We start from the raw sequence: 14,009 nt of genomic DNA, 5'->3' as shown, positions 1-14,009 counted from the left end.
AAGTCAATGTACCCAGAGGAGGACAGAAACTAGCTGTCCGGTGGCTACACAATGGTGCAACTACAGACTGTGCTGTTGAGGCTTCTGTGATTATAATCAATTATTTGGTGACGTGAATATATTTAGTATAGTTTTATCTAGAAAGGATAACTTTCTTAATGTTTCACTATGTAAAAAAATATATGAAATTCACTGAGGATGGCCCTCCCCTTCCTCCTCTGAGGAGCCTCCAATGCCTCCTGGATCAAGAGCCTTGCTGCCAAATATTTGTTGTGTGTATGCAGCAAAATGTGAGTTGCATTTTTTTTGTTACTTGTAAAACTTTATGAGCTGTCCTGCAAATAGTTCAGGTAAGGGACTGTATACAATGTTTGCAATACGCTCGTTAGTATTTAGTTAGCACTTTCTCTGGGATTTTACATGTACTTGTTAGCATTGCTAACCATCGGATTACAGAGGCTAAGGTGGGTTTGAAAATAGCACCCCTTGTGTTCAGTGCTGACATTACCAAATATCCTGGTAAGGCACAAGGTATTAAGGCATGAAGGTGTTCCAATTTGGATACCGCCAAAGCTGAGTACACCACTATGATGCCTTATGCAACGACAGGCACCACAGAGCTCTGTTTTTAGCCATCTTTCCTTTATTGTGTTTATTTCATGTCTCAATACAGTTATCTTGATAGTGCCTCCCAGAAACAGATCTATAAAGGAAGAATTATATAAAATGTAGATAGAGAAAGACAGAGAGGGAGGGAAGGTGTGGGGATAGTAAGAGAGAAAAATAGATTGAGATGAGGTTGAGAGAAGTGAGAAAGGAGGGAGACAGAAAGTGAATGAAAAAGCAGACAAGAGAGCAGTTTTTTGTGCGCAGTAATGGCAGTCAGAAGGCCAGGGCCACATTACAGTGCAGTAGGAGCTCAGACAGACAGAGCTGAACAGTATGGCAGGGAGGCACGTGTTCATTTAAGAGAGGCTGAACTCAATGGAGATCACATGTCTGGGGCCTGTCCTGCTGACTCAGGCCTTCCACTTTTTAGATTTGTTAACTTCAAATTAATGACTCGGGACGTCGGGTTTGATAAGAAAGCTTCTTTTAGTAAGAATACTTGGTTACGTTACATTTAACAACAATGGTTGTGGTACAGAGTAATGCAGTTAAGATGCTGTCGGAAAGTCAGCCACAATCACTCGCACCTGCACATAATTGGCGCGTTATCACTCATCCCTCTCGCAAGGCATTCTGGGACTTGCAGTCAAAAAGCGTAATTCAACACAACCCAATACAATTACATATGCAAATAAATCTAAAGAAATATCTTTACAAATACAGCTCAAAGAATAAACTTAAACATGAACTCAAACACATTAAAGTTACAACACCACTACCATGCTCACCTCAAATCATACAAGAGAGAGAGAGAGAGGTGTTAAACTCCAATCACGCAGGACTCAGGAGACAGAGAGAGAGAGATAGAGGTGGTGAGATGGGGTGTAGACAGGACAGGAGAGCCGAAGATGGAGAAAATAATGGAGTGACAAAGGGTGGAAAAATGCAGTCAACACTTTTCTGCCTCTTGTTTAAGGCGGGAAACTAGTGGGTGTAACATGGGAAAGAGAGAGCACCATGGGACCTCTGTAACAGCACAGCGTTTGGCACCCTTACGTAACTGCAACGTTAGCTCAACGTCCAAAGAGCCTTAGGAGCTGATAAGAACAAAATTAAACAACATTTGCCCTGTCCATGCAGCAGGTTGTGATGTGGTTTTAAGGCGAGGTAATTAACTTCTGGTCTACACGAATGACGAGGGAGGGCTGCTGACTGACTGACGGCTACTTCCTGTTGTCGTACTGTAGGTAAGCCCATCCTCTACAACAGGAAATGGTTCTGGACACACTGTACATCCTGTAAGGAAAATATCACTTCCTGTCTGGACACAAGCCACTGCCTCAGAGGAAAGATGCGCTCGGCAAATTAAACACCATGGCAACAGAGGGAAGTATTGACATGCAGGGGAGCGGGAGAGTAGAGCAGCTGGAGCTGTCATAGATAGACAATGATACACCCACATTACACACACAAAATAATATGCACAAATAGAACATACACACAACACACGCACAGACACTATCCAAGCAACCAAAAGTGCACGATGCACCAATGCATGATGCACCGCCTGCTGCTACAACACACATCCACTTCAAACTCACAGCTCCTTCCCCTGACATCCAGTGCAAAGTTCAACTACTCCGAAATACTGTAGTCAAACATGCAAGCTTGAACGGAACATGAATTCACAACTTCACATACACTAAAACGCAGTGTTGAGAATTGCCAGGGATCCTCACGATAATATCAGGATACGATATGTATTGCGATTTTTATGATATATGTTTTGCGATTCGATACTGTGGTTATATGGCGATTTGATGTTCAAACATATTGCTCACTATATATGTCTGCTGCAGAGAGACAAGAGAGCATGAGAAAATGAGTTTTCACCAGTCATGGAACAGAAAGTGCTGAAAATATGTTGGCTCACTATTTAAAAAGAAGATGCAGTCCAAGCTATAAGATGAACAATACCAGAGTTTTGGAGCAGGTACAGCCGACTAGGGCTTTCTAACTATACCATAAAAAAAAGGTACCTATAGCTTGTTCTCCACCTTGGAGTCAAAGTATTGATATAATATCGTCCAAAAGAATATTGTGATATGTAACTATATCGACCCCCCCCCCCCATCACGACTAAAATGCACTCTAACACTCTCCCTCTCACTCACACACAACCAGTTGTATCAGAGTAGTGTGAAAGGTGAGCAATAATCCCCTTCCCTGGTGTCTCGGTAGCAGAGAGAGCGGAATGACAGGATCAAAGGCTTTCTGGAAGAGCTGTCAGAAATGAATGGAGTGAAACCGGCAAGGATTATACCCTCATGTCCTAGACACATACACGTGCCTTTCACAGACTATTCAAACATGGCTGTGGAAACACAATTGCCACCACGTTATACAGTTAGCATTACTGTAACTTAACGATGGAATCTGCAGTAGGGAGAAACAGCGCCACTGGCCACCCCACCACCGTTACTATTATTTTTGTTGCCGAGCTGAGAGAGAAAAAATGGCAATAAATATTGTGCTCTTCTATCGCGCGCAATGAAGTCCGAGGGGGAAAACAATGTTTGTTATTTGCAGTAACTTCTTCATTGTAATATCGCAACCAGACGTGGTTGTTTCACCATTAAGGGTTCCAGCTTTAAGCAGTGGAAATACCTCTGTTCCTATACAAATGAAAGTGCTAATTAAGGAAATACAGTGATATTTAACTGCTCTACAAGTCAAATATTAAGAGAGAGATGTGGGTGTCTGGGTGATGTAGTGACTAGGTGGGGATGTACCTCGGTCCAGGGGCAAGGGAGGGGGGCTCAAATCTTCTGGGTACAGTCTGTACATATGGTGTCTCCTCCTTGGCCTTCAGAAAGCTCTTGGCCTCCTTGGAGTCAGCACCAACCTCTTTCGATACCCTGGAGACGGAAAAAGACAGACAGATACTTGAACCCAGGACTTTGAATTTGCCAGTCTAACGAACATAAGTAAATATCATCAAGTTACGTTAAGTCTGTACATTTCTCAAGAAAAGGACACACAGACAAGAAGCCATGGGTTGGCTGGCATTTAAACAAACACCCTCTCTATAATTCTCTCACACACACACACATAAAAACATCAGTTTTTCCCAAAAACGGCACGGCTGATGTTTCATAAACCCCTTAGGCTGGTCACTGTTTACAAGCCAATGCTTTTGGTTGAGTCCCTCGCTGGTAGTACAAGAATCCCCTCCCACACAAACACGAATCAACATTCTGTAATATCTGACAATACTTTCCCTCCATCTCCTGCCAAGTGGTAATTTTTTATTCAAGGCTATGCCTCTGCCTCTCACTCTTCTGTTTCTTCTCCCTTTCCTCCTTAAACCCTGCACTCGCTTCTAGCACCCCATCTACACAACCATGTGGTCACTTAGGGCGCCTGGTCAAAAAATATATATATAATGTTGGGGTTCTTACTATTGTGAGTAAGAATAGTAAAACACACCAGGTGCAGGGGGTAGGAACGTTGTGGTGATTTCCATTTGGAGTGGAGAAATAACAACAAGTAGGGCACTGACAGCTGTCAGTGTAGTTAGCTAGCATGCTAATGTTATCTGTTGTTGCTACACCGTATTCAAAATATTAGCCAGCTGGCTATGCAATAGCAGGTTCTTGAGCTGGATTTGTCATAAGCATTTAGGGAAAACTCTGCCACAGATGGATAGGGGAAATCAGTATCTTTGAATTTGCAATCTATTGTTATCTCAAGTTTTGCCATGTTCCATAAATTGCGGCTGCGAGTCCGCCATAGAAATAAAAATAATAAGATGAAGCACCGGTAATATGGATAGCCTGACCAATGAACGATTTGGACTACAGATACATTTTTCTACATTGTAATGACAGGGTGCAAAATTTGGTAGGCTGCTTGCAGGCTATTTTGATGCGCTACAGCAATGCCAAATAAGTCCATGCTCATGCCATTGTTCTCATAGCTAAAAAAAGTGAAATGGCAATGACTTTGCTCATGATGCATGTCGCAAATTATATGTAACACCATCAGTGCATCGGACATGAAACAAAACACCAAAACAAATATAACATCACAAAATAAATAAACAAGTTTGTGACATTTTCTTTTGCGGGTACCTTTTCATTAAAAAACAGGCACTTGTGATTTCTAGCTACACTAATCAAAGCAGTAGAGAGAGCATGGTCAAAACCATTCATCTTTGGGGAACAGGGGGAGCGGGCTTCCAAAATGCAATCACATCACAAGCTATTTTACCATTTATGAAATGCTCATATTGTTTAGATACAGACCAGTTTACCCAATTGATTATGATAATTTGCTGGTAAAAAAGTGGAGATGCAAAAACACAAGTTTCCACCCTGTATTTTAGAATTGCAGGAAATGAACTGCAAAACTGCACATTATATCTCTCTGACCAATGACAAAATTATAGAATTTAATTAAATGTGTTATAAAAAATAGCTAAATTCTCTCGCCACCATTGCAAAATGTGTAGAATTAAAGGGAAGTTACTCTGCGTCATGAGAGGGGCCACAAATGTTTTGCATCGAGGGTGGGGGGGACCCCCAACCAAATCTCACTTAGTGCCCCCAAAAGGCTAATGCCGACCCTGAGTGTAGTGGATGATACAGCATCTGAATCCCTCAACAGACACTGCACTCCATCAGATATAATAGACCTAACTCTCTTCTCAAATAGAACATAATGACAGGGATAAGATGTGCCAATACACCACTGTGTAGGAAAACAGTCCAATACTAAGGTCAACCAGTACATCCCTCTGGGAATACATTCCTTAAGGGGATTGCATCCATTAGGGTCTGGGTTATAGCTGGCTGTGTGCAATGGTAATCATATGTTGCAATAATTAGGGCTTTCAGAGAAAATAAACAAAGTCCTTTAATGTGCATCATATTATATAGATAATACTACTGGTGAGACCCCGACTAAGTAAAAACCCCTTCCCAGCACATTATTTGGCCTGTAAACTGACATTTGGTGTTGTAACTCATAAATCTAAATGCTACAGTATGCTGTGGAATTCAGACACTTTCTCAGGAACAATGTGAAGGTTTCAACTGTTAGGTTGCACTGCCATCAGGTGGTCAGAGTGTACATCTACCAGTATATGCATAGACCCCTCCTGTCTCAGCCTCCAGTATTTATGCTGCAATATTTTATGTCTTGGAGGGCTAGGGTCAGTCTGTTATATCTGGAGTATTTCTCCTGTCTTATCTGGTGTCCTGTGTGAATTTAAGTATGCTCTCTCTCTCTCCCCACTCTCCCTCCCTCCTCTCGGAGGACCTGAGCCCTGGGACTATGCCCCAGGACTTCCTGGCCTGATGAGTCCTTGCTGTCCCCAGTCCACCTGGTCGTGCTGCTGCTCCAGTTTCAGCTGTTCTGCCTGCGGCTATGGAACCCTGACCTTTTCACCGGACGTGCTACTTTGTCCCAGACCTGCTGTTTTCAACTCTCTAGAGACAGCAGGTGCGGTAGAGATTTTATTTTATTTATTTTTATTTCACCTTTATTTAACCAGGTAGGCAAGTTGAGAACAAGTTCTCATTTACAATTGCTACTCTGAATGATCGGCTATGAAAAGCCAACTGACATTTACTCCTGAAGTGCTGACCTGTTGCACCCTCTACAACCACTGTGATTATTATTATTTGACCCTGCTGGTCATCTATCAACATTTGAACATCTTGTACATGTTCTGTTATAATCTCCACCCGGCACAGCCAGAAGAGGACTGGCCACCCCACATAGCCTGGTTCCTCTCTAGGTTTCTTCCTAGGTTTTGGCCTTTCTAGGGAGTTTTTCCTAGCCACCGTGCTTCTACACCTGCATTGCTTGCCGTTGAGGGTTTTAGGTTGGGTTTCTGTACAGTACTTTGTGACATCAGCTGATGTAAGAAGGGCTTTATAAATCAATTTGATTGATTGTCCACCAGTGGTCTAAACTTACCGGACCTCTTCCCCAGCAAAGTCAAACACCTTAGTGATGGTGACTTTAGAGGGCTCTTTAGGCTCTGGTAGTTGAGGTTCTGATGGAGCCGAAATGGGCTTCTTCGGACTGTCTGTGGGTGCAGCCTGGTGGAGATAATAAAACAAAACAGGTGTTAAACATCATTAAACATTTGGAGTAGTGCTCCAAAAACTGAAAACTTGATTCCAATGCAAAAAATATGCACAACCACCAAACTGTAACAGGAACCCAGGTTCCAACTATCATATTACTGGTGTATCTCTATAGGCCAGGAGTTGTTATATTTGGTGCAATACCTGCTGTTTAGTAGTAGCCTGCGGCACTGGGGTAGGTGGCTTGGATTTGTGACCAACATCACTCAGAAAACTGGCCCACAAATCATCTGCCTTCTTCTTTTTTTCTCTTCATCCTCCTCCTTCTTGGGCCTGGGAGTAGAAAACTCTCTCTCCTCCCCCTGCTCTACTTTTTGATCCTCCACACTGCCATCATGCAGTGTCTCCTCTAACTTCAGTCCACCTTTCTTTCTTTTCCTATGAGAATTGACAAGTGCAGTAGGAAAATAATGTACAAATATAGTAGTACATTGTCATCCACCAATTCCAGCAGACTAACAACATGGACTTTACAAGAAAAACTGAGCAAAACAAAGCAATCACTGCACACCAATGGTCTAAAAACTGAGCCAAACACAAACGTGTTGAGTCACTCACCTCATGCCAATGTGTTGGCCTTTCTTCTTTTTCTTCTTGGTGACATTATCAGACTGTTGGCCATGCTGGTCACCCCCTTCCAGACCATCCTCTTTCACACATTCATTCATGTCATCTTCACTAAGGTTGTCATCTGTCATTCAATCACACAACAACCATGATTAGAATATTTGAATTGAATGACAAATACAGTAGCATACATGAAGAATATGACACCTACAGTGCATAACTACTGTATAGAGTGGTTATGATTTTCTGTCACGTGTAATAAAATATATATTCAACTCTAGCATTGCATGTCTATCTGCTTGTGGAAGTAACCTTACCAGATGGGACATAGTCTTGATCTGCATTTGAAGAATAGCCATCGGAATCATAATCTGAGTAATTCATCATTTCCCCTCCAGAAAGAGCCTACACGTTCTACCAATAGTAAACACGGCAAGGAATGTATGGATAGTTGGCTAGATAGCTGTCTCCAGTAACGTCAGCAAGTTACAAAGGCAAAGCACCGGTAGTCTGACAAACCCTTGCTGTAGCTAGTATCACGCGGTTACAAAATAACGGAGAAATCTATCAACTGTTTCTAGCTGTATAGCTTATTATACCTACAACTAAATTAACGAACAAATACTAAACACGTTTCTACACTATGAAAACGTGTGGCTTTTGTGACTAGCTACAGGGAGGAGCTCAGTGAGTAATTATCTGGTAGCTGGGGACTTCCTGTTCTACTACGGCAAGTCCACAGGATCAACAAATCGTTAAGAACGACGGGTTTATAGCATATTTGTTGTTGGAAATTAAATACCGGTTTCTTTATCGATTGCATTGTTATATTTGTACATGTCAATACTCTTTGTAAATTATGTTCAACATGCTAGCTAGCGTATTACGATTGTGAAATCGTTGTTGTAGCCCTTTGAGTATGTTAACGGCGTGACGTCAAACCAAGTCGTGTTGACATCAAGCTAACAGATATATTCAGGAAGATCAACCAACCCAACCCTTGTGGATTTACTAGATCCAACTTTAATGTTCTCATGGTGTTATTCGGATATTCGTGGTCTCATGTGCATAAGACATGCATAACGGATATAACGAGATTGGGTTTGTTCAGCAAATTCTTAGCTTGAATTTGGTCCCAAGGAAAAATGGCACCAATCGAGGCAACGACACATCGCTTAGCGACTTCTCAGGTGAGATTCAATCTCGCCTCGCTCTGTTGTATCCAGGCGAACAGTTTTCGCTGTAAACCTAAAGTGAATGTTTCGTTAACCGATTTAACGTAGCTAACTAGTAAGCAATCTAAGTTAACATAGCTAGCGTTAGCTTACGTTAACGTACACTGAGTAGCTAATCTATGTTAGCTGGCAATAACAAAAATATTAGCTATCGTACAAGCGGACAGCTTTAAATTGCCCCAAACGTTAATCAATATATTAGTCACCAATGCAGTGGTCTTTTTTAGAGAAAGTTCCATGTGTTTGTGAGAAATATTATTCTCCAGACTACTGTGTGTGAGAGATGTGTATATAATGTGTAATCTTTAGCATTTTATATTATTTCGCTTCGTTATGTAGGGGTCGGTTTTACATTATGAATGTGAAACATGGGTACTGGGTAGGTAGTATTGAATTCAGAACACGTGTCAGAGACAACAGGCAACCCAGCATTTCCCAAACTCGGTGAACGTTTAGTTTTTGCCCTAACACTGAGTTTGAGTTGATTTATTCTTGCTTATAGATAACTTCAGAAATGCATCATTTACATTACTAATAATTGCAAAACACTAATTTAAAATGCATAATACGTGACATCAATCTTAGCTCTTACTTTCTTAAAACCGCATGGTTGGTTAAGGGCTTCTATGTAAGCATTTCACTGTAAGGTCTACTACACCTGTTTTATTCGGCGCATGTGATAAATAGAATATTGAACAATTGAAAACGTTACAGGAAATGTTTCATGATGGACATTTTAAATATTTGATACCATTTTTGGGAGAACCATTTTAAGAGCTAGAGTTATTATACAGTCTGATAGCAACTGATTCAAAAGATCAAAGCTTGGTGAATAGTTTATTATTTGAATCAGCTGTGTAGTGCTAGGGCAAAAACAGAAAACGTGCACAGAGTTTGGGAAGCCCTGGTGTAACCTCTGGGCAATTCCTTGGTAACAGAATGACGCTGAGACTCTGAAGGTTCACTTTAAAATGCACGCCAAACAAAAACGATACAACTCAATGCACAAGGACTAGCTAGTTAACACAGGAAATAAAATAACACATTTAGGCTACTTGAAGAACAGTGCAGATGCTAAATGTAGTAACAGAATGATGATAAAATCTCTGTGACCATGTTTCCCAAAAACTTAAGTCTACTCTGAATTAAGATTCAAAATTCTGCAGAAATAATTAATGGGGTGTCAGCTATGACACCTTGAGTTGAAAAACAACAACATAATGACATCATGGATACCTGATCAGTACTAAATGCATAATTATGGATATGACTGCCATTCTCTTTATGGTGATGTATCCTGAATAGGTACACAAAGGTAGAAATATGCAATATCATGCATATTTGGGTATTATTCTACAAACTGGTTATTTTAATGAGCTCTGCCCCCGAACAAGACCACATTTGGTCCGGACTGGACTGAATCTGTATCAATCATAGACTTCTGAGTTTCACAAGTTTGGACATCACAGTAGAGTTCAGTACAGGGGAAAGGGGTATACCCAGTCAGTTGGACAACTGAATGTATTCAATTGAAATGTGCCTTCTGCATTTAACCCATCCCCTCTGAATCAGAGCACAGTATAGTTTAGTTGAGTATAGTTCAGTACTGTAGAAGAGGTGACCCAACTGTGGTTTGTGACTACTATGATTTCCCATTGTAGACAATTCTATTGCAGTAATTATGTTATATATTTTTCCCCTCATTCTGTTACTGATTTGGTAACAGAATGATGCATTTTAATTAGGCCCACTTAATAATTAACAAAATTGCCATCAGTAGAAACACAATAACTAATTGGTAGATCTACTATTAATTTTACTATCCTCCCTCATGAGGGAGAGAAATATGAAAATATCTTAGATACAGTTCTGTGAAAGTATTTGCCCCCTTTATAATTTTGTCTACTTTGGTGTATTTATGTTTATACTGAATTATCAGATCTTCAACAAAAACCTTATATTAGATAAAGGAAACCTGAGTTTACAAATACCAACGGTCAAGCATGGTGGTGTGATGGTTTGGGGATGCTTTGCAGCCTCAGGACCTGGACTACTTGCCTTAATAGAAGGAACCATGAATTGTGATCTGTATCAGAGAATTGTACAGGAGAATGTCAGGCCCTCTGTCTGTGAGCTGAAGCACAGCTGGGTCATAAAGCACGACAATGATCCAAAACACACAATCCAAGGCTTCATGAAAATGGTTATACATTTTTTGTTATTTGTAAACTCAGGTTCCTTTTATCCAATATTAGGTTTTGGTTGAAGATCTTTTAATATTCCTAATAAAAACTTGAGAGAATCAGAAAGGGGAAAAAAATGTTTTTGCAGCACTGTATGTGGGTTTTTTGGTAACAGATTTACAGTAGGCAATATTCTTTTGAACTTAAAGGCAATTCATTTCTCCAAAACGAAATATAAATGTTGATATTAGGCAGCGGTCTTTAGTTCAACATTATGTTTCGATGTATTTCTAATATCTTTTAAGACTTCTTTTCCATTTGTTTGACCAGAAATCAAAGCATTTGCTTATTCCTAACTTTAGGATAGAAATTGGTTGGAGAAATGTGTATATACATACCTTAATAAAAAAACTGACTCTTGGCTTTCCTTTGACATGCTCCTATGAACTTCACCTGTTGGTGCTCATGGGTCCATTTACATGGAATAGCTCTATTATATCATGATGCGCTTGCATTAGTTACATTTTTGTCATTTAGCAGAAGCTCATATCCAGAGCAACTTACAGCAGTAGTTAGGGTTAAGTGCCTTGCTCAAGGGCACATCGACAGACCCCCCCCCCTAGCCGGGCTTGGATTCAAACCAACGCCCTTAACCTGCCTACACTTACTTCCTTCGGTTGCTTAACTCCCTCTGCTCTTTCGCTCAGAGATGTGGTATGGAGTCTTCTTGTGGGCTGCTGTCTCTTCACTGGTGTTCCACCTCCCCGCTGCTCTCCTGGCCCTCGCCACCCTGCGACAACACAAGATGGCCCGCTTCATGCCCATCGCCATCCTACTGATGGGCATCGTGGGCCTTGTGTGTGGTGGAGTACTTACCAGTGAGTTACTCACCTCATCTTCTGATAAGCTATAAACATGATCCATTATAGTACACAAACATCACTACTCATCAACTCAGTGCTCAAAGCCATGATGTTCAAATTATTTTATACATTGCTCTAAAAACAAAAATATTTGTGCTTGTAGGTGCTGCCATAGCTGGGGTTTACAAAGCAGCAGGGAAGAGGATGATCTCCTTGGAGGCCTTGGTGTTTGGAGTGGGCCAGTCCTTCTGTGTTCTCATTATATCCTTCCTCAGAATCCTAGCTACACTCTAGCACAATGACACAGGAATTGAAGAAGGGAGTGAGGGGGGGAAGAACATGCAATCAGCAGGACGGCATATGCAAGAGACAGCTGTTCCTTCAGAGGCCTTATTTTCTATAACCGTTACTGGATGACTCTTTGTTTGATACATGATTCTTTTCCAAAGTGGTATATTTCAGGGCTAACCAGAGGCTCGGTCTTCTTCATTCAGATTGTTGTGGCTGTGGCACTATACTCTGAACTAGCCTTCTCATTTTGTGAGTTATGTGTATCATACACATGGCTGGGAATGAAACATTCCAGAAAAATTGCACTCTACAATTTGGTTGAGTAAACTTTAAGTTTCACTGTTCAACAGCCTGTAAAAGACTCGCCTATACATGTCTGAGCCTGCATGCCTTTAGAGAAACACTAAAGAAGAACATTCTCTGCTCCTCCCAAAGTAATTCAGCTTAATACAATGTCTTGACTGAGGTGTAATATCTTTACAATGAGGCACAGTGCTCGATGATATGACATTGGTATTGACTTTTTAAATATTTTAAGTCAGACATAGCTACAACTTTAAGCTTTGTCATTTCCACGTGTTTTATAGCATTAGAGACTGTCTATACTTTAACGTTCCTACTTGGGGTGTGTAAAAGAAAGTTTGTACATAATATTTAAGCCCATTCCAGTTTATTCTGTATATTGCTGAGAACCATGGGGCCCTAAACTCAACTCTCGACCTCGAAGCTAGTTCCGCAGCGTTTTTTTTTTCATTGTTCCCTTCTAATCAAGGACTGATTCAGACCTGGGACATCAGGAGGCTGCAATTAATGGTCAAGTAGAACAGAACACCATCAGGCTCTGGACTTCAATATACCACTGCCATAAGGAATAGAGTTGATCCATGTATTTTATTCTCTTAAATATTTTTCTATGTTGTTAGGGGTATTTTCAGATGGTTGATCAGCGGGTTACGTCCAGTGTGTATGCAACACTTCTTTCTGAGTGAAATCTTAACAGTAGCAGACTGCACTTGGTTATCTGGCATCAACACACTTATAGAATTGTATATCTCTTTCAAGAACCTTTGCAGCATTGCTCAGTTTTTGTTAATTTGATATTGGCCTTGGTGTTAATGGTGAACAGTATATAGGAATAGTGTAATATATTGTTACTTTGGCATTGATTATGCTAAAGGAAGAGGCAACTCTAAACCATGAATGTGAATCTAATTTCCTTAAAATCCCTTGTGGAATTTCTTTAACTTTTACCAAAGAGAACCGATTTAGTTTGAACTGAAAGCGCCCATATACCAAAATCCTACTTTAAGGATTTTGACAGTGTATCTAGAGTCTAAATCTGGAGTCGTGTGAAAGGACAAGGGTAAAGTCAAATTTGTCAAGAAAAAAAAAATCACAACTTTGCAGAGATCTCTTATTACATGCCAAGAGTAGCAAAGACTAGTGAAATGAAGCATTAATTACAGTTAAACTCAAATGTTTTTTTATTATTCAGCACCGCTGCATGCAGATTGTCCAAAACTATCAGCAGATTAGTGACCATTAGAAGTGCAGTAAATAATACAAGGGGTAGATTGAGAGCAGACAGGTTATAGGAATAAATTAGGATATTGAGGTTGGCTTGCCGATAACACTACAGGATTATGAATCATTATTGTAATGTAGACATTTGTGGTGATTAAAGTTAACAGCAGGCCAGAGCTGGTCTACGTCCTGGCAGTGACATGTTGAAAGCCATGCTCTGCTCATCTAAGCCTTGGACACCTCAATTCCACAGAGTTTATTTTTTCTAAAGTTCTTTAACTTTCCTCATTGTAGCTTGACTGCACACTGTTTGTTATAGCTGGTTGGTTTGTCTCAATTTCCATTAAGTTCATGCTCTTTATTTACCATGTGATTTGAATCCATGGATTGATTTTATTACAGTAAATTAAGTGCCAATTGTTAATATTTTCATGTAATAAAAAATGTTTACATTAATCGTTTGAGTAGTGTATTGATTTACACCTGACTGATTTCAACAATACTGCATAACCCCAGAGTAAATACTGATTATTTATCTCCTGCTCCATCTTTCTGCCTCTCCATACACACAGATGGCAC

At 40.4% G+C, this 14,009-nt stretch overlaps 2 protein-coding genes across 2 annotated transcripts in view; one reads left to right on the top strand and one right to left on the bottom strand.

Annotated features, from left to right (window-relative positions):
• The window catches only part of LOC124043283 (craniofacial development protein 1-like), a 49,201-nt gene extending 41,104 nt beyond the window's left edge, over positions 1 to 8,097 (bottom strand). Inside the window, exons 1-6 of the mRNA XM_046361748.1 lie at positions 7,652 to 8,097; positions 7,326 to 7,458; positions 6,977 to 7,145; positions 6,912 to 6,929; positions 6,595 to 6,719; positions 3,402 to 3,527 (exon numbers count right to left, since the gene is read on the bottom strand). Coding sequence (XP_046217704.1) covers positions 3,402 to 3,527; positions 6,595 to 6,719; positions 6,912 to 6,929; positions 6,977 to 7,145; positions 7,326 to 7,458; positions 7,652 to 7,721 — 641 coding nt within the window. The 5' untranslated portion in view covers positions 7,722 to 8,097. The remainder of the gene's footprint in view (positions 1 to 3,401; positions 3,528 to 6,594; positions 6,720 to 6,911; positions 6,930 to 6,976; positions 7,146 to 7,325; positions 7,459 to 7,651) is intronic.
• On the top strand, positions 8,055 to 13,886 carry LOC124037218 (transmembrane protein 170A-like). The gene is made up of 3 exons (XM_046351889.1): positions 8,055 to 8,524; positions 11,460 to 11,630; positions 11,779 to 13,886. The coding sequence occupies exons 1-3, from the start codon at positions 8,410 to 8,412 to the stop codon at positions 11,907 to 11,909; spliced, it is 417 nt and encodes a 138-aa protein (XP_046207845.1). The 5' UTR covers positions 8,055 to 8,409; the 3' UTR covers positions 11,910 to 13,886.
• Positions 13,887 to 14,009: the final 123 nt, after the last annotated feature.

The sequence above is a fragment of the Oncorhynchus gorbuscha genome, linkage group LG01, assembly GCF_021184085.1.
Source record: "Oncorhynchus gorbuscha isolate QuinsamMale2020 ecotype Even-year linkage group LG01, OgorEven_v1.0, whole genome shotgun sequence".
In the NCBI taxonomy this organism is placed as follows: domain Eukaryota; kingdom Metazoa; phylum Chordata; class Actinopteri; order Salmoniformes; family Salmonidae; genus Oncorhynchus; species Oncorhynchus gorbuscha.
The sequence above is the reverse complement of the archived record's forward strand: the minus strand, read 5'-3'. Positions and strand labels throughout refer to the sequence as shown.

Coding starts and splice junctions, on each gene's coding strand:
- LOC124037218 (XM_046351889.1), top strand. CDS start 8,410: ATGCATAACGGATATAACGAGATTGGGTTTGTTCAGCAAATTCTTAGC. Junction 8,525..11,459: donor ATCGCTTAGCGACTTCTCAG/GTGAGATTCAAT, acceptor TCTTTCGCTCAG/AGATGTGGTATGGAGTCTTC. Junction 11,631..11,778: donor GTGTGGTGGAGTACTTACCA/GTGAGTTACTCA, acceptor TTGTGCTTGTAG/GTGCTGCCATAGCTGGGGTT.